At 39.8% G+C, this 25,646-nt stretch overlaps 1 protein-coding gene across 8 annotated transcripts in view; it reads right to left on the bottom strand.

The window, feature by feature from the left end:
- The window catches only part of cspp1b (centrosome and spindle pole associated protein 1b), a 123,594-nt gene that overhangs the window by 69,761 nt on the left and 28,187 nt on the right, over window positions 1-25,646 (bottom strand). For 7 of the 8 annotated variants that reach the window (XM_048596275.1, XM_048596269.1, XM_048596270.1 and 4 more), the window contains exons 5-8: window positions 20,451-20,531; window positions 12,649-12,747; window positions 10,078-10,277; window positions 9,348-9,443 (exon numbers count right to left, since the gene is read on the bottom strand). In XM_048596275.1, coding sequence (XP_048452232.1) covers window positions 9,348-9,443; window positions 10,078-10,277; window positions 12,649-12,747; window positions 20,451-20,531 — 476 coding nt within the window. Of the gene's footprint in view, window positions 1-9,347; window positions 9,444-10,077; window positions 10,278-12,648; window positions 12,748-20,450; window positions 20,532-25,646 lie in introns of those variants that run through there. The other variant, XM_048596276.1, reaches the window with a different exon arrangement.

Here is a 25,646-nt window from a genome sequence, read left to right as displayed (position 1 = left end):
AGGAATCATCTATTCAGGATAAAGATAAGCCAAAATCTTTTTCACAGACAGTCGTGGCTCCTTGGAATTCCCTTTCACAAAAGGCAGTGAAAGCAGAGCCTTTCAATATTCTTAAGGTAGAGGTAAGTGAATTCTTGATCAGCAAGGGTGAGGTTTATCAGGGATAAATAGAAATGCAGAGTTCAGGTTACAATCACATTAGCTATGATCTCATTGAATGGTGGAGCAGGTTCAAGGGGCTGAGTGGCCTATTCCAGCTCCTAACTTGTACGTTAGTATATACAGGGGGTTCTGCAATAACACATGTTCTGGCAATGTGAATTGGCTATAACGCAACTGACAAATAGAGGAACGCTATTTCTAAATGCAAACTTGTGTTGGCTATAATACGATTCCATTGAGTACGCGTCAACATCGCAGGCTTTGTCAAAGGAAAATTTCTTTTTTTCCGATCCTTGCAGATGATGTAAACGTTCACACTAAGTCACAAGGAGCTCAACTGAAAAAGGTAATTGGATTGTATGTCATAAACCTCAAATATAATATCACACAGAACAACTGTCTTATTAGGAAAATATATGAAGTCTTAGTTTGAAGAGTTTATATTGAACACATTACATGAATAAAAGGAAGTATAGTTTAAAATAAGGAGTTCTGTTAAAACATGCACCTTTGTGCGTAGTATTTTTGCCTAGATTTTGGTGCATATTCAATATGTGAGAACTTTTGAACTTGCTTATGTAAATCATTTATACCAAAAGTTGTCTTTGTTACAACCTGCTCTTTTCCAGCACTATCTTGAATACAATGTTACTCAGATTCATAATGCATTTTATTCCTGGAAATAACATGATAGGTATGTTGTCCATCTCATACGTTGCAGGGAGAGATGCCTCGAGGCATGGTATATTGGCAAGAGCACACAGACGCTATGACAACAGATGAATGGACACCACACAACAATCACCAAACAGGAAAGTTTTCTCCCAGTCGAGATATACTTCAGCGGTCAAGGACATTCAGCCTCAGATCTTCGGGTTAGCATCCTCCAAGGCGGACTTCGAGATACATGACAATGCAGAATTGCTGAGCTGAGACTGATAGCCAAGTTCTGTACCCATGAAGACAGCCTCAACCATGATCTTGGGTTCATGTCTCACTAAATGTGACCCCTCTACACTCTTTTGTATCTGTAAAATCTTCCTTACTGTCCTGTTTTGACATCATCACCTTGATAAATTGTTATGATCTTTCTACCTTAATTATTTTGTACAGTTTTGAATTACTTATTACTTTGGTTAGATCCTCAGCATGCAGCTTCATTCTTATACCTGTCATGTTATTCCTGTCATTTAGCTTGTCTCCAGCACCACTTTATTTTTAATTTTCTGTAATTATCTCTCTGCTTCATTTAAACAGATTATTGGTCATCCCTTTGCTGGTTATTCAGCTGTTGACACTTTACTCACCATTTACCACTCTTGGTCACCTGCAGAGACTCATTATCTGACACTCCACTCACACCAATTGTATGATCTTTTGATCTCTCTGCCTATAAACTCTGTGTTCTGTGTGCTGTTCTCGCTCACTGCACATGACGAAGGAGCTGCACTCCAAAAGCTTGTGATTTCAAATAAACCTGTTGGACTATAACCTGGTGTCATGTGATTTCTTTGCCCACCCCAGTCCAACACCAGCACCTCCACATTATGATCACAGTTAAGGCATCAATTAGTATCCTATAATTCGCCTTAATGGCTCTCCAGAGGACAATAGAAAAGAAATCAGATAGGATCACAAGATATTGAGAGAATCGTAAGCAGAAAAGCCCTACATTTAGATGTCCTGTAAAGGCAAGCTATGATACGTATACAAATCAAATAGCTCGTCAACATTCAATCATGGATGAAACTGGCAACTTGAGCAAATCACCTCAGATCCATGGAATCATAATTCAATATAGCACTTCAAGAAGCAATTGGAGAAAGTAGCAGTGAGGGGAAAAAAAACTTTTATAGCAAGTAATCTAAACTTCTACCTCATTAATACAACAAATTGCAATTAAACAACACTGCAGAAACTGAAAGCAACTTGAAGGACTAATCTAAACTAGCAGATCATGCCAACACAAAGTATCCAAATTACTTTAGACAGCAGCATTCCAGATAATACACTACCAAGAGAACCAAATTGATCTAACAGTGGATACAGAAGTCATCTTCCCATACAATTCCTGCCAAGGCAGAAAACAGGAATTGCCAAAATGTATCACCCAATTCAACTGCGGTTTTATGAAGATGTCCGATACAAGTTATTTCCAAACCTACGAACAGGCAGAAATATAACTTCAGATGTAAGAGGCAGATATTGACCATAGCAGCATGCAAAACAACAAAACCAATAAACTCTGTACATAGAGATCAACTTGAACAATTGAACAGCATGCCAGCACAAAAACAGCTGCTTTTTCCAAAGTAGCTTGTACTTTAATACATCACACAAATCTTCTCCCACTGCACAACATCTACCTCTATCTGCACATCCTTCTATTCCTTTCACTCTCTGATGTACTTATCTATTGGGGTTGTTAGCTCAGTTGGCTGGACAGCTGATTTACAATGCAGAGTGATGCCAAAAGCATGTGTTCAATTCCCACACCAGCTGAGGTCACCATGAAGGTACTGCTTTCTCAACCTCACCACTCACCTGATGTGTGGTGACCCTCAGTTCTGATGAAGGGTCTCTGAACCCACAATGTTAATTCTGATTTCACTCCACAGGTGCTGCCAGACCTGCTGAGCCTTTCCAGCAATTTCTGTTTTTGTAATTCACTGGTCATCTCTCCCTAAGAGCACAGCCTCTGGTCCTCTGGGACTATGACAGCATTTCCTTTACTTGTCTATCTTTCTTCTAAATGGATCTACATTATTAAATTCATTCCTAACCATTCTCGGAGTTAAGAAATTTCTCATAAATTATTTGTTTGACTTTAGTGACCATCCTTTGCTTTGGACTCCTCATAAGTGGAAACTAACTCTCCATGTCTACCCTATCAAACCCCTTGATGATTTTAAAAAATTGGTTAAGTAACCCTTGAGCTTTCACTTGGAAAGGAAGAAGTCCAAGCCTGCAGTCTTTCCAGATCAATGTAAAGTTCAAAATTCTGGACTTGGCCTTGTAGATCTCGATGTCCTTATCATATTATATAGGCCAGAACTGTCCACACAGCTTCCAGTCTTCTTGGTTCTAACCTTTTAGACATGAACCCTAATGCTTTGAATTATTTATGCTTTTGTTAACAATGCACTGCTACTTTTCATGATTTGTGACCATATACCAATGCAATAACCATGGTCGATAGGAAAGTGAGATGTATAGTACAAGTCTGATATAACATACACGTTAGGGTCCAGGAAATGAGATTGTGTTACAGCTGGGCCATGGAGTTCCACTGTATATATAACATTTGTCCCTGTATAAAGTTACTTGATAGTCACTTTAAGCAACAGCTGGCATAGACAAAGAAAATGCATGTGTAGGGCATGACTTGCCCAGTTAGTTATCAAGTTCAACTGGGGCTCTAAAACATGTGTTGGGGCACTGATTTGCACATTAAAGGCACAAAATGTCTATTTCAGACGAGAGCCAGAGATACTTAGAAGTTAGTGACTTTAAATTTTGCAGCCAGTGCTCTTTCAAGGGAAATCAGGCATGAGAGAATGCAGTCTAAAAGACATCCACCATGACACCTGGTTTATTTTCTGCACTAACAATCAACTTGTCATCAATTGAATTTGGAAAATCAATGATTAATTTGAGCTGTGGGTCTGTTTCTGACAGGAATTGTCCTGAGTCTTTCCAAATATTTAAGAGCTTCACACCAAGCTTTATTAAATGTGAAAGCTTACACCCCAAATCGTTTCCCCCTCTAATTGTCATATAATTGTGCATGCCAGATAATTCAATTATACAATATCTCTTGTGGACAAGGAGCTCAACTGGATATTAAAATATAGTTAAAAATTTACCTCATTTGGCAGCTGTGAGGCCCTTGCACTATGAGCAAATTTAGCACATGCAGTCTACTAATCTGCAGAAATCAGGCTTCCACCTGATTATAAAACAAAAAGAAAAGGTCTTAAATAAATACCTGCCTGCCCTCCCACATTCTATCCTCCATGATTCTAAGATAATAAAAATGTTGCTGCCATCTCCTAACACACACTGCTCTATTCACCCATCACTCCTTTGCTCACTGACTTATATTAGTTTCCTGTTAGGCAATGTTGCTATTTCAAAATTCTTGTTCTGTCAAATCCACCCATGGTCTCACCCCACTTTTTCACCAATCTTATTCAGCCCTGTAATCCTACAAGATACCTGCGCTCCCGCAATTCTCACTTGTTGTGCATCCCTATCAATGACCTTGCCTTTATTTTCTTTAAGGTCTGGAATTCCTTCCCTCAAGTTTGCACAACACTCCTGCGAAACACCTTGCGATGTATAACTACATTAAGAGTGCTACACTTAAATATCATGAGTTCAAGGAATAAGAAAATGCTTGCAAGGGATATCCAGGTCAAAATTAAAGATCTTTATGAATATATAGTACAGTTGGTTCCTTAACTAAGCATGCAGGTAATATTATAATCGGAAATCAGGAAATGGCAGACTTATGAAATAGTGATTTTTGCATTGAGTCACACAATATAGAATGTAAATGAAATACCATTGACACGAAAAACAAAAAAAAACTAGAGAGGAATTTACTCAGTTCAAATCTCCTGGACATAATTGCTTCCATCTAAGATACTTTAAAAAAGGTGAGGAAATTGTCAATGCATTTATCATTATCTTCAAAAATATTTTTGATTAGAAAGGGTTTCCTTGGATTGGAAAAATTAAGACACAAACTAGGAAATTATATGCTATATGGCTAATGTCAGTTGGGGGTAAGGTGCTGTTATTAGGAAGATAACTCAGCATTTGGGCAAATAAATTGTAGTAAACATGAGGTAACAAGTAAGGATTTTGGAAGGGTAAGACCCATCTAAAAAAACCAAATTAATATACTTTATTTGAGGTTGAACGTAGTAGATAAGGGAGCTTCTATGCACGTTAGTTATATAATTTCCACAAGGCAGCGAATTATAGAATCACACAGTACAGAAGGGGCACTTTGACCTATCAAGTTTGTGCCACCAAACCCACACTGAATCTGCACTAGTCCCATTGATTGTTATGTCACTTCGAGTGCTCATCCAAGTACTTCTTAAAAATTGAAGTTACATGCCTCATCTACCCTCCCAGGTAATGCAGTCCAGACCCCCACCACCCACTACGAGGAAAAAAAATTTTCCTCAAATTTCCTGTAAATCTCATGCATTTCATGTTAAAATATGTCCCTTGTTATTGACCCTTCAACTAAGGGTTTCCTATCCATCTTGTCCATGCCCCTCAATCTTATACATCCCTACCATGTACCCCCCCACCCCCAACCTTCTCTAGTCAAAACAAAACAACCTGAACCTATCCAGCTTCTCTTCATATCTAAAGTGCTCCATTCCAGACAAAATCTTGGTGAATCTCCTCTGCAGCCCCTCCAGTGCAATCAAGTCCTTCCTGTGGTGCAGAGACCAAAACTGCACATACTACTCCAGCTGTGGCCTAATCACAATCCTGTACAGCTCCAACACAATTTATGTAATCTTATAATCTATGCCTTGAACGATGAATGCAAGTGTTCCATATGTCTTCTGAACTACACTATTAACATGCCCTGCCACCTTCATAGATGTGTAGACGAAAACCCCAAAGATCTCTCTGTTCCTGAGCTTCCTCGTTCCTGCCATTTATTGAGTACTCCCTCGTCTTTGTTACTTCTTCCACCTCAAGAGCTTGCCAACCTGATGAAAAATTGGCTTGACAGTAGGAGACAAAGGGTGGTGGTGGAGGATTGTTTTTTGTACTGGACGCCCTTAGCCAGCAGTGTTCCTCAGGGATTGGTGCTGGATCCCCTGTTGTTTGTCATTTATATAAACGACCTGAATGAGAATTTAGGAGGCTTGATTAGTAAGTTTGCAGATGACACCAAAACTGGTGGTATAGTGGACAGTGAAGAAGGTTACTCAAGATTATCTAAGGTTATCTATCAAAGGGATCTTGATCAATTAGGCCAAAGGGCTGAGGAGTGGCAGATGGAGTTTAATTTGGATAAATGTGAGGTATTGTATTTTGGTAAGATGAACAAAGGTAAGACTCGTACAGTTTATGGTAGGACACCCAGGATTCAGGTACATTATCTTTGAAAGTTGCGCCTCAGGTAGACAGTACGGCTAAGGTGGCATTTTGCACACTTGCCTTCATTGCTCAGACCATTGAGCAGAGGAGTTATGTTGAGGTTGTACAGGAGGTCAGTAAGGACACTTTTGGAGTACTGCATACAGTTCTGGTCCCCCTGCTATAGAAAGGATATTTTTAAATTAGAGAGGTTCAGAAGAAATTTACAAGGATAGTGTCAGGACTGGAGCGTTTGAGTTATAAGGAGAGGCTGGATAGGCTGGGGCTTTTGTCACTGGAATGTAGGAGGTTGAGGGGTGACCTTATAGGATTTTATAAAATCATGAGGGGCATAGATAAGGTGAATAGCAAAGGTCTTTTCCCTAAAGTGGGGGTGTCCAAAACTAAAGGGAATATTTTGAAAGTGAGAGGAGAAAGATTTAAAAGGGACCTAAGCGTCAATATTTTCCACACAGAGGGTGGTTCGTATGTGGAATGAACTGCCAGAGGAAATTAGAGATGCAAATACAGTTACAACATTGAAAAGACATTTGGACAGTTACATGGATAGGAAAGATTCAGAGGGTCATGGGCCAAAAGCAGGCAAGTGGTCCTAGTTTAGTTTGGGAAACTTGATCAGCATGGACAAGTTGGGCTGAAGGGTCTGTTTCCAAATAGTATGACTCTCAGGGATAATTCCATCTGCCACTGATTTGCCCATCTGACCAATCCATTTATATCTGCCTGTAACCAAGACCTTCTTCCTCAGTGTTAACCACCCAGCCAATATTTGTGTCATTGCAAACTTACTTATCATCTTTCCCCATATTCTCATCTACGTTGTTTGTGATACAAACAACAAAGGACCAAGTACTGATCCCCCTGCGGGACACCACTAGAAATTAATCTCCAGCCACTCAAAAAGAGAAAAAACCCTTCTACCACCAATGTTGGTTGCAACTTGCCAAGTTTCCCTGTATCCCATGTGTTTGTACCTCTTTCAGTCTCCCATAACGGAGTTGGTAAGATTCAATTAAGAGACTTTTAACAAAAGTAAGTGTGTTTTAAATTGAAAGCAACAGGTTTGGAGGTAGGTTAGAGAACCCGACAACAGGTTTAATTTGTACATGCCCCAATTACCCAACAATGTATGATGACACTGCCCTACACATCGATCTGTACTGGGTCCTTTTCATTATAATAATAAGTGACTTGGATGAAGGGATAGAAAAACACATACCTAAGGTGCTGATGACACCAAATCAGGTGACACAGTAAATAGTTTTATGCTCTTGTCTATTCTCCCAGTGTCTAATTGAAGTTCAAGTTCGTGGAAAAAACTCTACAGAACAGTTCAACATGGGAAAGGTATGAGGTATCTATTTTGGATTCCAAAAAGCTAGGTCAACAGATTCTATACATAGCAAGAAGTACTAGCTTCTGTATAAATATAAAACTGAATAAAGGAAGTTAACAGATAAATAATTTAAATATCAGTGAGCTAGTAAAGTATTGGCAGAGTCACAATGGAACAGGAGGACATTTGGCCCATTTGTTCCACGCTAGCTCTCTGTAAAGTAATTCTGTTCATTCCATTTGGTGCCACATCTAACCAAATATTAATGTACAATAAAAATGAACACCTTGACAACATTCCTACACACTCAGGTCAGCTATTCCTGGACAGCAGTAACGTTGCTGCAACTAACTGTTGGATCCCAATTCTTCTAGCCATTCCTCAAGAGTCATGAATGTAAATAGAAATTTCAGAGATGGTTCATCTGGATTAGAAAGGTCGATCCAATAATGAATTTATTTTCAGCTCTTACTGCTCATAAACGGGCTTGCACTTCATAAAACAAATAATCTATGCAACAAAGGAAAAGAGTTTAAAATTGTAAGAACCCTTTCTCACCAAACCATACACAGCTACTGCAGTAACTACAAAATCTTCTGAGTTGAGGATTCCATTTATGTCGTAGCAGTTTACATTGCGCCAGAGCTTCCAATACTTCATTCTCTGCCTATACGGCTGACAGAAACATGTCATTGACTCTGTACATGTCACATTAAAACAAACATAAAACAGCATAGGGAATAGGCACAAGAGTAGGCCTTCAACTCTCAAACCTGCCCCAAGATCATGCAGATTTGCTTCAGGCCTCAACTACTCTTTTTTTCCAGCTCAACACAGCCATCAGTTCCCTGATATTTAAAAATTCTATCTACCTCCTCTTTAAATACTTTCAGTGATATAGTGTCCACAGCTCTCTAGAGTAGAAAATTCCAAACATTCAGTAATCTCAGGGAGAAGAAATTCCTTCACATCTGAGTTTCAAATGAGTGTCCCCATTATTCTGTAAATACATGCCCTAGTTCGAGATTCTGCAACTGGTGGAAACATCTTCTCAACTCTATGGTGTCAAGCCCACTCAGAATCTTGCATGTTTCAAGAAGATCTTGTTTTTCTAAACTCTAATAAATAAAGGTCTAACCTATTTAGCCATTTTTGATAAGTCAACCATTTCATCTCAAATCAGCCTGTTGATCAGCCTCCAATACCATTGCATCCTTTCTTAGATACAGAGAACCAACCTGTACACAGTATCCCAGGTTCAGCCTCACCAACAGTTGTAAGACTTTCCTGTTTTTAAGTTCCAACTCCCTTTAGCATTAAAGGCCAAAATTCTATTTACCTTCCTGATTACTTGCTGCACCTGAAAGCTAACCTTCTGTGCTTCTGCACAAGAACACACAGCTCCCTCTAAGCTGCACTTTTTGTTTTGAGAGTCCGGATGTATTAGAAGAAAGGTGGCTCATGGAGTCAAGAGTTAGTTGCCAGACATCTCCAGAAGCAAGGAGCAGACACCCATTATTGTCAGATTTGGTCACTATTTTCTGGCTGTTTTCTTTTTGTTTTGAGGACAATCCATGACTGCGAGAAATTCTCTACCTCATAATGTAATTATAAATCATATCACAACACATGTCTATAAGAAACATTTCTGCATGATGATCAGGGTACAAGAATGCCAATATGGGTACAATAGCTCTGAACGAACAATCACCTGCTTTCATTTTTCGATCGCTGAAAGTGGTTGCCAGAATTAGCAAAGTTGTTTTCATAGGCCTCTGATCCTCTGTCTGTTTGCGTCTGAACATTTCTGTAAAGGAATAATCCATAGTTTAAATATTTTGCCATGCCTTTTAATTGAAGAGACCAATGACATACATACTACTGTAAAAGTATTAGAAACATTTTGTTCCAGCAATTGTATATATTTTTGCACTGACAGCACACTTCCCCAGTGAGTTATGACATATAAATAAGTGAACCTTAAAGAAAATAGAGATCAGGAGGAATGGGCCACTTGGCACCTCAAGCCTGCTCTGCCAGTCAACAGATCATGGTTGAGCTCATTATTCCACGTTCCTGCCTACCTTGATAACACTTTACACCCTGGCTTATCAAAAATCTATCTACCTTAGCCTTAAAGATATTCCAGGACTCTGCCTCAAGCACCTTTTGAGGAAATGTGTTTGTAATCTTTTGGAGCTATCACAAGGCAGCAAATTATTAAGATATTTAATATATATGGTTTAGATAGCAGTTTTCCATCAGCACTTGAGATCCTCAAGAGATCATATTCACAAATTATGTGAATCAGAATAATTTAGATATCACTGTTGAGCAGATATTTCATCGCAATATCATGAAAATGATCTGCATTAAAATAATGTACTTCCCATGAAATGTTATCAAAATTTTCTAAGTCTGTAATAATCTGTTATTATTACCTTCTCTGACCAACCTCAGGATCATCAGATTTTCGATATCTGTCCTCTTCTTGTCGCTTTTGATTCAACAATTCCTCATAAGCTTCCATTGAAGTATAAGCATCTTTCCTATGAGATGCTGGATTGAGTGCCCCTGTTCTTATTTGAGTTGTATTCTGAAAGCTGGTATCATCTGAAGGATCAATATTCTCCTTATAATACTGGTTATAATGTTGAAATAAAATCAATTAGAATCCAAATAAACACTGGCTCTAAAGTGTCAAAATGCATGATACAGTTAAAATATCTGTATATTTAACGTGTATTTTCCACATAGGACGCAACTTATAGTGATACGTAACAGTTTAGAAATCTGAATAGCCAGTAATAGAAAATTTCATACAGCAACAAAGGAGAAAGGAATGGGATAAGTTAATAGGGAAAGATTAAATAAAGTGGGAAGAATACGAAAAAGGAATTGCTGGCAAAACTCAGGTCAGACAGCATCTATGGGGGGAAATGCGTTAATCTTTCGTTAATCAATGACCTTTCATCAGAACAAGTGGTCTGCTTCCATACTTGAAATGTAATGTAATACTATTTAAAAGTTCACTGCCTTAGTATGGCAAGCATTAGCTGTGAATTATTGCTTTGTAAATCCAAGTATACAATGGTGACCACAGCCGTAGGTAGTACAATCACGGCTCTTTCCAATGCATACTAACGACCTGGATATGGGTACATAGGGCAAAATATCAAAATTGTTTACTATACAAAACTCAGAAGTAATAAACAGTGCAGCGGAAAGCAGCACTCTTGAGGAGAACAGAGATATATTAGCAAACCAAACAAGTAAAACAGCAAGTTGGAATGCAGAATGAGGAGAATTAGCACAAAAAAATTGTACATTTTTTTATGGGGAGCAGGAACAAAGACCTGGGTTTTACATGTTTAAATATTTGAGTGGCAGATCAGGCAAAAGCTGATCAGAAATAAAAGCATATGAAAATATTGGATTCATAAATTCATCGCTAGGGATTTTTGCTCAACATTTATGGGTCAGAGGTTAGCCACAGCTAGAATATTGTGTTTGGTTCTGTGCATCACACTCTGGGATAAAGTCTTGAACAAGATGCAGAGAGAATTTAGTAATATGCTACCAGAAATGAGTAGCTTCAGATCCACGCATGGGGGTGGGGTGGGGGTGGGGGGGCTGCGGAGAGCGGTGGTGAGAGACAGAATAGGAGTGTGTGAGAAAGAGAGGGGGGGTGAGGGACAGTGAGTGAGAGAAGTGAGTGAGAGAGAGAGAGAGAGAGAGAGAGAGAGAGAGAGGGAGGGGCACGCAGAGAGGCAGAGGCACAGAGAGAGAGAGAGGGGGATGGTAGGGGGACAGAGAGAGGCAGAGGCAGAGAGACAGCCTGACAGAGACAGCGAGATAAAGAGAGAGCGAGAAAGAGACCGAGAGACTGAGAGAGAGGGAGAGAGGGAGAGAGAGACAGAGAGAGAGAGATCAGAGAATTTGTGATTGTTCTCTTTAGAGCGGAGAAGGTATTGGGGAGCTTAGAACATGTTGGGGAATTGTAAAAGAAACAAACATTCACAACTTTAAGGGGTTCTGATAGAATGCATAAGAAACTGTTTTTCAACTGGCAAGAAGATCAGTAACCAGAGCAAATTGATTTATGGTGTTTGTTGGGAGACAAGGATGACAAACTAAAATACTGTATGAAGGCTAGTACTGACAGATAATTCCATTTGGAACAGCAAAATGTGGAATCAGTTTGAATGGAGATGTAAAATAGCAAAGGAAAAATATTAATGATGGAAACAAAACAAGAAATAATACTGGGTTATAAAAAAGGTACACAAATCATGGGTGATTTTAATCTTGACATGAATTTGACGCATCAAATTGGCAAAGTTAGCCTAGATGAGGTCATGGTTTTTTAGACAGGCTTTTTTTTTTTTTTTTAAGAACAATACATTGTGGAACCAGAGAACAGTTATTTTAGACCTGGTAAGTGGGCAAGATTAATTCACGAACTCTGTAGAGAATTCTCTAGACAGGAGTTATCATACTACAAGCAAGTCTCACATTCAGTTCAAGAAATGCAGGTCAAAGCAAATGTCTTAAATGTAAAGGGAATGACAAGGATATGAACATAGCATTGGTAAGACTGAAAAAACAGGTTAAAAGATAATACTGTAGAGATGCACTGTGACATTTAGGCACAGAGGCTAAACAGTCTACTCCACCTATTTCTTATAATCCTATAATTTTATCAAGTAGTTCAGAATTGGAATTCGCTGCCTGAAAGAGTGGTGAAAGCAGATTTACTAGTGATTTTCAAAAGATAGCTGGGTGCATATTTTTCAAGGAAAGAAGTTTGTTGTTTATGGGGAGAGAAGTATAGCAGGACTAACTGGATAGCTCTTTTAAAGAGCTAGTACACGCACCAAAGTCCACTGCTCTCCTACTCTGACTTTACACACACATAGAATATATACTTTAAACCACTTCTTTGGTTGGACGTTAACATTAACTTCCTGCCAGATTATAATTATTTCCTGTTCAATCCAAAAAAAAGTCACCTTCGGTAGCCACCTGTCATTTCTTTTTAAACGTTCATATTTGTCTTGCTCCCTAAGAAACTGATTGTACTCCTTGTTTCTTTCCGTTCTCAGTCTGTCCTGTAAGAATATACAAAACAACACGTTAATGATAATCATCATATTTGCCCAATCACTGCAAATCGATAATCATTTCAAGGTCAAAGGGGAAGCAACTGAAATATTAGGTTATATAGTTAGAACAACTCAATTATGAATGTCATGAGACATGTCTTATATAAGCCCCTGCCAAAATTTCAGCTTGATGATAGTGTCCAGTTTTATTCATATGGCATGGTCAGTAATAGTGAGACCCTTGAGAAGGTCCAGTCTGAGGCAACTAGAAAAAAAGCTAAGAGGCCCAATACTAGGGTCTGGATTTCATTAAAACATGACTAAGCATCTATTTTGATACATTTCATGAAGGATTTCTCTCTATGAGGTTATCCTGTGCAATTCTCTGCAGCTCACCTTATTATGAACATACCACACCTTTATGGCACTGTTCTCCCACTCACCAGTGGTGAAAATATTGCCTGCACCTTCCAGAATTTCCACCACTGGCACTACATTTAAAGTCCAGCTATGCGCAGGATTAATCACTGCCAGTCATGAACAGCTCTTCACAATGCATATAATTGGAGGGAAATGAAAAAGACTTCTAAAGGACACACAGATAGCACAGGGGATAGTTCATTGGAAATAGAAACTCACATTTGTCAATGTACTGCTATTTTACATCATCACCTGTCTGATCAACTGTCATTGCAAATGCAGCTACAAGAATATACTTAGGCTACCCGGTCTTAGTGTCATACCACATCAGAACACCACCTAAGGTAGTTACTCTCACATCCAGTGTCACATGACATCTCACCATTGTTCAGGATTGACTACGGCTCGGCTGGCCAACTTGGAAGAACAGGGTCAACTGTCAAGCAGCTAACTCTTGGCAAATCTCTTGCAGCTCCCCAACTGACTTGTCATTATTCCATCTGGTTACACAGAACCTGCAGGACTAATTGTGGCCCATTCCCTACACTGTAAGTTTACAGAACCTCTAACCCTGACCACCCAAAGCTCCAGACTGACATCTGACATTGCCCTGGACTTATCACGCCAGGACCATTGAGTGACGACAACAGTCCTCCTGACTGAGGACAACTCCCCTTAGACTTTGGGGTGTGGCCATTTGGTTGAAACACATGCATTGTACTAGCTGCATAAACATCCATGCAAGTTGGCTTAGGAAAAGCATCAGCCTCAAAACAAAATTGCATGTTTGTAGCATAACAATTTTCAAGGCTTTGCGCAAGTATTTTGGGGCTGAAGAATATACAGACTTGTAAGTCACTTTGTGCTAATGCACTGCCAGGCATCTTACGTGTCTACACACGACTTTTAGCACTGACTGAGAACAAGGCACCTTCTGTGTGTCTTAGCCTACTTTTTCGCAAGCAAGGTATTCAGCACCAAGTTGGAGACAAACAAGCTCTCATGTTCTAACTCGTCTTTTCAGTGCAGAAGGAGGGGCAGGCAGCTTGTGGCAGATGGAAGCATCGATAAATAAATGTATCTGTGAGAAATGGGACGGACATATTGCAGTCCATGTTACATCAAGATCAGAACTGCAACTTCTGCCAGCACCTTACACAGCAAACACACTGCATGTGCTTTTAAAAAGAGCAATGTGTGAAAATCAAAAGGAGATGAGTGTTTAGTAGGATGAAAATGGATTCCAGTCAGTCCGGAGATACTGTCTGAGTCAAATTGCAGACCAAGTTTGGCTACTGTCAGTCAAATCCTTGATCCTACATGATTTCATGGATCCAACCTTTGCAGAGTTTGGACATTGGTCAGTCACCAAGGTCTTGCAATAGTCTGGGGATTAGATGTAGATCAGTCAGGCTGTTGTTGAGAGACCAGTCTGGGAGGTGGGCTTTGGACAGCTGAACTCTTCTACCAAGACCGTCAGGGAAGAGGTGTCATGGGATTCAGTCACTAATAGTGAGAGGCTGGTGAGCATGGAGTTCTTGTGAAAGTGGACAGCTCAGAAGTGAGGATTGGCCTGAATATATCGGGTCACTGAAGGAATAGGGACAGTGATGGGTGGTAATTGAAGATTGTAGGGTGGGAAGGAATAACAGGGAGGATGCAGGGCCAGCAGGGGCATAGGAACAACAAGTAATTAGGAAGGCAAATGGAATTTTGTCCTTCATTGCTAAAGGGATTGAGATTAAAAGCAGAGAGGTTATGCTGCAGCTGTACAAGGTGCTGGTGAGGCCACACCTGGAGTACTGTGTGCAGTTTTGGTCTCCTTACTTGAGAAAGGATGTACTGGCACTGGAGGGGGTGCAAAGGAGGTTCACTAGGTTGATTCCAGAGTTGAGAGGGTTGGCTTATGAGGAGAGACTGAGTAGATTGGGATTATATTCATTGGAATTCAGAAGATTGAGGGGGGATCTTATAGAAACATATAAAATTATGAAGGGAATAGATAAGATAGAAGGAGAGAGGATGTTTCCACTGGCAGGTGAAGCTAGGACAAGAGGGCACAGCCTCAAGATTAGAGGGAGCAGATTTAGGACTGAATTGAGAAGGAACTTCTTCACCGAGAGGGTTGTTAATCTATGGAATTCTTTGCCCAGTGAAGTAGTTGACGCTACTTCAGTAAACGTTTTTAAAGATAAGGTAGATTTTTTTTGAACAATAAAGGAATTAAGGGATAAGGTGAGAACGCGGGTAAGTGGATCTGAGTCCACGAAAAGATCAGCCATGATCTTATTGAATGGCGGAGCAGGCTCGAAGGGCCGGACGGCCTACTCCTGCTCCTAGTTCTTATGTTCTTATGTTCTAACATCCAGTGTTCAGGGAAGGAATAAATTTGAGCTTCACTGTTAAGGATGTGAGGGCTGAGACATCCCATCATCAATACTGCTTGATTTCCCCTCAAATGATCTTATAACTTATGTTTACCTTTTTAGTGGATTTACTCCTAGTGAGAAGGAATTGAAGAACAGAAACAAGAGCTTCTGCAAGCCCAACAAGAACAGCAACCTCCAGCAACTGTTGCACAGCTTCCAGAGAGAGAAGTGGCAGGGGAGGAAGAAGATTGGCAGTGCTGTGCTGATACGGTATTCAAAAGTAAGGTGAACAGATAGAAGTGAATTAAACAAAGAACTGTAGAACTGCAAAGAACTGGAAATCTGAAACAAAAACAGAAATTGCTGGAGAAACTCAGCAGGTCTGGCAACATCTGTGGAGAGAAAGTAGAGTTAACAGAGCGAGTTCAGTGATTCTTCTTTGAATTTCTGTTTTTACTACAGGATTGAATATTGCCCCCCTGCTGCCAGGATCAAGGATGTCTCAGAGCAGTGAAGGCAAGGAGAGGGTGAATAATAAGTGGTCGTGGTACATACTGGTACCAACATCACAAGTTTTAAAAAGATGTTAATGTCCTACAAGCAGTATATAGGAAGTTAAAACTCAAATTTTAAAAAGTAAGACTTCAAAAGGTAGTAATGTCAGGATTACTTACCAGTGCCATTTGCTATCACAAGCAGAAATAACAGGATATATGTTGTGAATACCTGGCCGGAGAAAAGGCAGAGGAATGGGAACTTGAGTAGGCAGAGAGAGGATGAAACAAGCATTGAAACGAAAACAAATGCAGCATAAAAGGCAGTTGGAGAAAAACAAATGAGGTCATAGTGCAAAATAAAGGTCAGGTAACTTACCAAGTTTAAAAAGAAAAGTCTGAAGGCCTTGTGTCTTAATGCACAGAGCAATAAGTAGATAAATTAGCAGCGCAGATATAAACAGATATGGAACGGTGGCAATTACAGTAACATGACTGCAAGGTTCCAAGGATTGAAACTGAACATCCAAGAGTATTCATTATTTAGGAAGGATCGACAAATAAGGAAAGAAATTAAGATAGAATTGTGCATTTAGTACAAGAGAAATCATGCAATATGAGGATTGATATTGGCTCAGGAAAATCATGATGTGAAGATAAGAAACACCAAAAAGGACAGAAAACATTGGTGGGAGTTGTCTATAGATACCTAAACAGTAATGGAGAGGTAAGAGGTTTTAAATAAGATCAGAGATGTTTGCAATAAGGTTACAGCTGTAATCAAGGGTGACTTTAATTTATACATATTCTAGTCTGTGTACTGTGCAATGAGAAAGTCTTGTTGCACGGGGTCCATTGAGAAGAGTGACCATAACATGGTAGAATTCTTCATTAAGATGAAAAGTGAAGTTATCAAATCCAAAAACAGTGTTCTGGTATGAGGTGCAAATTGGCAAGGATTCATTGGGGTAGCTTATTAAATGGTTTATTGTGGATGGACAACATACTACTTTGAGAATATGTGCATGAATTTCAACAAATATTCATTCCTTTCTGGCTCAAAAATAAAACAGGAAAGGTGGCTCAATCATGGCTTCAAGAAGAAATTTGGGACAGCATTAAATCCAAAGAGAAGATATATAAAATGTCTAGAAAAAGCTGCAAGCCTGAGGATTTTAGAATTTAGCAAGTGTGATCAATAAATGGAAAATAAAGTCTGAGAATAAAAATTGTAAGGAACATAAAAACTGACCATGGAAAGTTTTTATAAATATGTGGAGAGGAAAAGATTTGTATTCACACATAGGTCCCTTATAGTCAGAAGCTGGGAAAATTCAAGTGGGGAACAAAGAAATGGCAGAAGAATTGAACACATTCTTCTATTCTTCACAACAAAGGGCACAAATAACCTCCCACAAATGGTCTAGTGAGAAGGCAAAAATGGAAGAAAATCAGTATTGGTAAGAAAAGTGCTAGAGAAATTAGTGGAGTTAAAGTCTGACAAATCTACATCCCAGAGTTCTAAAGGAAATGGCCCTGGAAATTTTGGATACTTTGGTTGTCATCTTCCAAACTTCTATAGACTCTGGAGCGGTTCCTGCAGATTGGAAAGTGACAAATCCACTATTTAAAAAGGAAGGGAGAGAAAAAAGAGAATGACAGAGCAGTTAGCTAACATTAGCAGTGGAGAAAATGCTAAAATCTACTATAAAAGGTGCGTTAACACAACATAAAGGCAGCATATGGGTTTACGAAAGGCTACTCATGCGTAACAAATCTACTGGAGTATTTTTTTGGAGGATGTAACTGGTAGAACAGATCAGATAGAACCAGTGGATTCAGATTTTCAGAAGGCTCTTAAGTCTCCCAAAAGAGGCTAGTGGGCAAAATTAAGGTATAAGGGATTGGAGGTAATATATTGGTTGATAGACAGGAAACAGTGGGAATAAATAGGATGGATTTGGAAGTTGGGAGAAGAATGCAAGAAAGTTTCGAAGTGATTCAGGCAAGTTGAGTGAGTTAGCAAAAGGATAGCAAATGCAGTCTAACATGGCTAATATGTGAAGTTATACACCTCGGTCTGAAAAACAGAGAGGCAGAATATTATTTAAATGGTGATATATTGGGACTTGCAGACGTACAAAGGGATTAGGGTAAAAACCGAAAGAGCTGCGGATGCTGTAAATCAGGAACAAAAACACAAGTTGCTGGAAAAGCTCAGCAAAACGGATTAGGATGTTCGTGTACACCAGTCAATGAAAGTCGACAGTCAGGTACAGCAAGCAATTAGGAAGGCAAATAGTAAATTGGCCTTCATTGCAAGATTAGATTTCAGCTCAGAAATAGGGACATCTTACTGCAGTTACAAAATGCCTTGGTGAGACCACACCTGGGGTATTGCATGTAGTTTTGGTCTCCCTATCTAAGAAAGGATATACGTGCCATAGAGAGACTGTAATGGAGATTCACCAGGCTGATAGCATGGGGGAATGGTCAGTTATCTCAGTTGGCTAGACAGCCAGTTTGAAATGCAGTATAATGCCAACAGCGGGGGTTGAATTCCTGTACCAGCCAAGCTTACTATGAAGGACTCTCTTTGTCAACCTTTCCCCTCAACTGAGATGTGGTAAATCTTAGTTTAAACAGCCGCTAATCATCTCTCTGATGAGAAATATGCCCTATGGTCCTTTCAGACTATGGCGACTTTTACCATTGATGGCAGAACCATCCGACGAGAGATTAGTTTGACTGGGCCTTTATTCCCTAAAGTTTGGAAGAATAAGAGGGGAGAAAACAAATAAAAGAAGTGACATTCTAGATGCTTTGAGGATGTTTTCCCTGACTCAGAATCTAGAACCACGGGTCACAGTCTCAGGAAAAGGAGTGGGCCATTTAGGACTGAGTAAAGAAACATTTCTTCACTCAGCAGGTGGTCATCCTATAGAATTCACTACCAAAGGAGACCATGGAGGCTAAGCTACTGAATATATCCAAAAAAAAAGGATATATTTTTAAATATTAAAGGCTTCAAAGAGTTTGGGAAGAAAGCACGAACATGCATAGAGATAGAAGATCAGCCACGATCATACTGAATCACAGAACAGGCGTAAAGGGCCAAATGGCATACTTCTGCTTCTAGTTTCTGCATTTCTATTAAAACAGGGCAGCAAAAACAATCCTTCGAGGATCAAGCTGAGGACATTAACCAGGGGCTTTTGATGGGTGGGGAGGTTGGCACCCATGAGGGAAGGACAGAGCATGTTACATAGAGATTAGAGACAATCTTATTGTCACCGACATGGATGAACTGGATTCAGACTTTGGTTGACTGCTTCTCAAAATTGCTCTCTGGTAACTTAGTATTAAGGAAATGTCAAAGTTATTGGTTTGCTGTTCTTCATTTATTGTGTGGCAGACTAAATGTTATATTATCCATGTTTGTGTCCATGTACAGCAATCAATGAAAGTAGCCAAGCAGGTGCAGCAAGCAATTAGGAAGGCAAATGGAAATTGGCCTTCGTTGCAAGAGGATTTGAATTCAGAAATAGGGATGTCTTACTGCAGTTATACAGGGCCTTGGTTGGACCACATTTGCAGTATTGCATGCAAGTTTTCATGTCCCTACCTCCGAGAGGATATAGTTGCCATACAGGGAGTGTAGTGGGGGTTCACTAGGTTGATAATAGGGATGGCAGGTCTGCATTATTAGAAGATGTTGGTTCAAATGGACCTGTATTCACAAGAGTTTAGAAGGATAGAAAGAATCTGATTGAAACATAAAAATATAACAGAACTGGACAGGCTAAACGCAGGGAGGATGTTTTCCCAGGTTGGAGAGTCTAGAACCAGGGATTGAGATTAGGAAATATTTCTGCACTCAAAAGGGCAGTGAACTTGTGGATTTTTTGAGCACAGAAGGCTGTGGAGGCCAAGTCACTGAATATATTCAAAAAAGTGATAAATACAGTTCTAAATTTTAAAGACATCAAGGAATATGTGGAAAAAGTAGAAAAATGGTACTGAGACAAAAGATCAACCATGATCCCAATCAATGGTGAAGTAGTCTCGATGTTTCTTTGACAGCAATTAAAATGCAGGAGGCAACACTTTGTGAAGCTTTTCTCTGCAGACTGCTGAACAGTGTACTTGGACATATCAGCTGCTATCAGTTCTGAAGAACAGTTACTGGACTCAAATCATCAATTCTGCTTTCTCTCCACAGGTGCTGCCAGATTTGCTGAGATTTTCCAGGAATTTTTGTTTCTGTAACATATTTAATGGTCTGAGTTCAAAGGACTGAACCTTTCCGCAATGGAAACACAGCATCATATGCCAATAGTTGTCAAATATAGCTTAAATATTTAGTTAGTAGCTAAGATAAGCAAATTTAAATTGTAATTAGCATGAACTTGTCTTACATACATACCTTCGCTGATTTTCTATCGGAGATAGGAAGTGAAAGCCTCTCAACTTTTAACACTTGATCTTTTGTGGTCCTAGAATTTTTCTGGAACAAGGAAAGTTCTATAATCAAGATTGAACATATAATCAAAGAATCCATACAGTGCAGATAGAAGCCATTTGCCCGATCAAGTCTGCACTGACCCTCCGAACAGCATCCCACCCAGACCCAACTTATCCCCATAACCCCACATTTGCTATAACTAATCTACCTAAGCTACACATCCCTGGACACTAACGGGCAATTTAGCATAGCCAATCCACCTAACCTGCACATCTGAGGGGGAAACCAGTGCAGCGGCAGTAATCCACACATGGAGAAAACATGCAAACTCCATACAGAGTCACCCAAGGCTGGAAACAAACCCAGGTCACTAGCACTGTGAGGCAGCATTGCTAACCACTGTGCACCCATACAATTCCTCTCTTTGTTTACCCTGTTAGGGTAATGGTTCTCAAGCTTTTTGGAATCAAACCAAAATAAGTCACCGCCTTCTGCAACCAGTCAACTTACTAATATCAGCACAAAAATCGCCATATAAAATGGAAACTCAAATTATTGGTATTGTCAATCTCATGGGTTTGTGTTTCCAACTTACACCCTATCCATTTTCCTTCAGGACTTCAGGGGTCTGAGGAAGAGCTATACTGAACTTGAAATATTAACCCTGTTCTCTCTCCATAGATATTGCCAGACTTGTGGAGCACATCCAGAACCTTCTGTTTTTATTTCAATCGACAGCATCTGCAGTATGTTGCTTCGATTTGATGATTGTCTCATCTATCTCAATCACTGGACTTTATAAGAGGTCCGAGTGGCACAATTAAGGGTCGAAAAAGTCTTCTCTCTTTGGACATCAGTAGAAAAGAAGAAGCAATAAATTTTAGCATTGATTAATTAGAATATGAATTAGAGTAATGGCAGTCCAATTTGAGAATGTGTGTTGTTCAACAACTTGGTTTTCACACACCGGGACCAAGATATTGAAGTGTACATGATGTTTAGGAAGAACAGGAACTCAAAGATGGAGGAGTGGCTTTGTTCAAGAAATCGGTCTGTAGAAGCAGTTTTGTATAGACGTGTAACAATGTAAACTTCAGAGCTTTAATAACTTCATGGATTGAAAGAATCACCAATAACTCTTTCCGGGATAAATTGTTTCCCGAGATGAAAGAGACAAGGAGAAACTGTTATAAAGGAATTAAGCAACATGCTAATTAACCATCCCTGGGAAGAAGGAATCAATGCAACATTAACAAGATGTTTCCTGGGAACAGCAGATGACACTGCTTGATAACCTACTACCTTATGGCAAACGGGCATTTAAGACTGCATGCAGAAGGGATATCCAGAAGTAAAAGGGTTATTTGCAGGACAGACTGTTTCAAACAGACAGCTAACACCAAATATTACAAAGAACAGGGGAGATACTTCTGACCAGAAGGCAAGCTACAAACTGGAGGTCTCCAAAACCGTAATCAATGCTATAGAGGAAAAAAACCTAAAGAATCTCAATAATGTCACACAAACTTGAAAGAGACAAAATTGTATAAGAATCCAACACCAGAACAATTCAGCAGCAGAACGCCAAAGAAAAAAGCTGCACAAGGATCAAACACTGGCCATATCCAGAGACAGACATTGTTGGTTGGAATCTTAGCTAAATTCCACCATAGCCAAGTTGAGTGTGAGGCTTAACTTGCTTACTTGAGGGGTCCTAATTTGTTTGCTACATGCAATAAAGTTTAAATCATTGTTTCAGTACATGATTATCTGTAAGATTTCTTAATAAGTAGCCGAATTAAAGGTAACTTGTGGTGATTTATCCACAACAGAGGAGAAACAGTAAAGCCTAGAAGAGGTACATACGCCCACTAACAGTAACCACATGGTAGGATGGAGTAGATCCATAGAAACTGGAAAAATCAGACAGATAAAAGGTAGCCTAGATGAGGAGTCCATAGAACATTTTCATGATAGTTTCGTAGAACAGCACACTTTGGACCAACCAGAAAGCAGGAAATACTAAACCTGGTATTGTACAAGATGGAATTAATGATTTCATAGTGAAGGCAGCCCTTGCTAGCAATAACCAAAATCTGATTTAATTTTACACTCAGTTTGAAGAGAGGAGTGGGTCCAAGGCTTGTACTATAAATAAAATAAGGGCAATTACAAGGATGCATAAGCCGAGCTAGCCAAAGAGAATTTGCAGGCAGGGTGAAGCAAGGGTTAAGTCAATAGATACGCAGTGGCTGACATTTAAAAGGGCTAATTCAAAATACACAGAACAAATACATTCCAACGAGAAAGTAAAATTCAAGGTGATAACCTACCAGCCTTGGTAAAATCCCATGGGATCTGGGAGAACTAGCTGAATGGATACAAAATTGGTTTGAAGGAAAGAGTCCCTGGTGGTCTAGTGGGTAGGATTTGGCGCTTTCACCGCCGCGGCCCAGGTTCAATTCCCAGTCAGGGAATCAGGTTAGGGGCAGCATGGTGGCTCAGTGGTTAGCACCGCTGCCTTATAGCGCCAGGGACTCAGGTTCGATTCCAGCCTCAGGTAACTGTCTGTGTGGAGTTTGCACATTCTCCCAGTGTCTGCGGGGTTTCCTTGGGGTGCTCCGGTTTCCTCCCATAGTCCAAAAATGTGCAGGGTAGGTGGATTGGCTATGCTAAATTGCCCATAGTGCCCAGGGATGTTTAGGTTAGGTGGGTTAGGCAGGGGAAATATAGGGATAGGGGAATGGGTCTGGGAGGGATGCTCTTCGGAGGGACTTATTGGGCTGAATGGCCCGTTTCCACACTGTAGGGATTCTATGATTCTATGGTAGCAAATGTAAGAAATTATATATAATTACATGAAGATGGATAGCAGGTCAGAAGATTAGACAGAACATAAAAAATACAGCAAAAGACAAGGAAAAATTAGAATATTAGAGAAAACTAGGGGGAAATAGAAAAACGGATAGTAAGAATTTTTATACATATTCAAAAGAGTTAATAAAGTAAGCATTGGTCCTATAGAAAGTGAGTCTGCAGAGTTATTAATGGCCAATAAGGAGATGAAGATGAATTGATGAGGTTTTTTTCATCAGTTTTCATCACAGAAATAGCTATAAATCAGGTAACAGAAGAGAGGGAAGAACTCAATTAAAATCACCACAGATGTAGTACCGAGCAAATGACTGGAGCTGGGAACTGACAAGAGCCTGAGCCCTGACAGATTTCATATGAGCATATGAATTAGGAGGAGAAGCAGGCCACTTGAACCTTCAAGCCTGCTCCACCATTCAATTAGATCATGGCTGATCTGTTAGTATTATAGAGTCATACAGAAACAGATCCTTCGGTCCAATTTGTTCGCTCTGACCAGACACCCCAATCTGACCTAGTCCAATTTGCCAGCGTGTGGCCCATATCCCTCTAAACCCTTCCTAGTCATATACTCATCCAGATGCTTTTTAAATTTTTTAATTGTACCTGCTTCCACCACTTGCATAATGCTCTCCTACAACCTCTTCCATCAGGCTGTTTCAAACAGATAGCTAACACTAAATATTATAAGAAACAGGGGAGGTACTTCTGATGAGACGGCAAGCTACAAACAGGTCCAAGAACAGCTTCTTCCCTGCCATTATTAGACTGATGAATGGACCCTCTAACTTCAAATAATGTTGATCTTGCTTTGCACACTTCCTGTGCAGTGTAACCTGTATGCCTCGCTCTGTCTAAGTATGTTTTGATACCTATGTCCTTGTTTGCTATGATTTGCCTGTACTGCTCACAAAACAAAGCTTTTTACTGTACTTAGGTACATGTAACTACAATAAATCAAATCCAATCAAACCCTTTATGTAAAAACGTTACCCCTCAAGTCCTTTGAAATCTTTCCCTTCTCACCTTAAACCTATGCCCTCTAGTTTTGGATTCCCCCACCTAGGAAAAAGACCTTGACTATTCACCCTGTCCATGACCCTCAGGATTTTATAAGCACCTATAAAGGTCACCCCTCAGCACCCGCGCTCCAGGGAAAAAAGTCCCAGTCTATACAGCCTCAACTTATAACTCAAACCATCCAGTCCTGGCAACATCCTAAATCTTTTCTGCACCTCTCTCAAGTTTAACAACTTCTTTCCTACAGAAAAGTGACAAGAATTCTATGCAGTATTCTACAGTGGCCTCACCAATGTCCTATAAAATCACAACATGACATTCCAACTCCTTATGGCACACTGCTGGTCACAGGCCACCAGTCTAAAGCACAACCCTCTACCACCTCTTTCCTTCAATGTCAATTTTGTATCCATTCAGCTAGCTCTCCCAGATCTCATGTGATTTAACCTTACTAACCAGTCTGCCATGCAGAACCATGTCAAACACTTTGCTGAAGTTACCTACACATGATAGTGAGAGTAGGAAAAGGAGGATAGTCTCCCTAGTTACTCTTTTGTCCATAATGTACTCTTTGGATTCTTCTTAACTCTATTTGCCATAATTATCTCATGTCCCCTTTTTGCCCTCCTGTGCTTCCCTCGAGTATACTCCTACTGCCCTTATACTTCTCTAGAGAGTCACTCAATCCCAGTTGTTTATATCTGATATATGACTCCTTCTTTTTCTTGACCAGAGCCTCAATTTCTCAAGTCACCTAGCATTTCCTATACCTACTAGCCTTAGCCTTCACATTAACAGGAACATACTGTTCTGAACTCTCATGATCTCATTCTTAAAGGCCTCCTGCTTCCCAACCAGCCCTTTATCTGCGAATAGCCTCCCCCAGTCAGCTTCTGAAAGCTCTTGTCTAAGACTGTCAAAATTAGCCTTACTCTAATTGAGAACTTTAATTATTAGATCAAGTTTATCTTTTTCCATAACTATTTTAAAACTACTAGAATTATGATCATTTGCCCCAAAGTGCTCCCCACTAACACGTCCATAGCTGGCCCTGCCTTATTTCCCAAAAGAAGGTCACATATTGAATAAGAAAGTTTTCTTGTACACACTTAAATTTCTCCCCAACCATGCCCTTAACAATATGACAGTCCCAGTCTACATTTGGAAAGATAATATCCCCTAACATTACAACCCTATTATTCTTACAGATATCCAAGATCTCTTTACATATTTGCTTGTCAATTTCCCGCTGACTTCTGGGGG

Source organism: Rhincodon typus, chromosome 4, assembly GCF_021869965.1.
Source record: "Rhincodon typus isolate 14 chromosome 4, sRhiTyp1.1, whole genome shotgun sequence".
NCBI classification, from domain to species: Eukaryota; Metazoa; Chordata; class Chondrichthyes; order Orectolobiformes; family Rhincodontidae; genus Rhincodon; species Rhincodon typus.
This window is presented reverse-complemented; position numbering and strand designations above follow the sequence as displayed.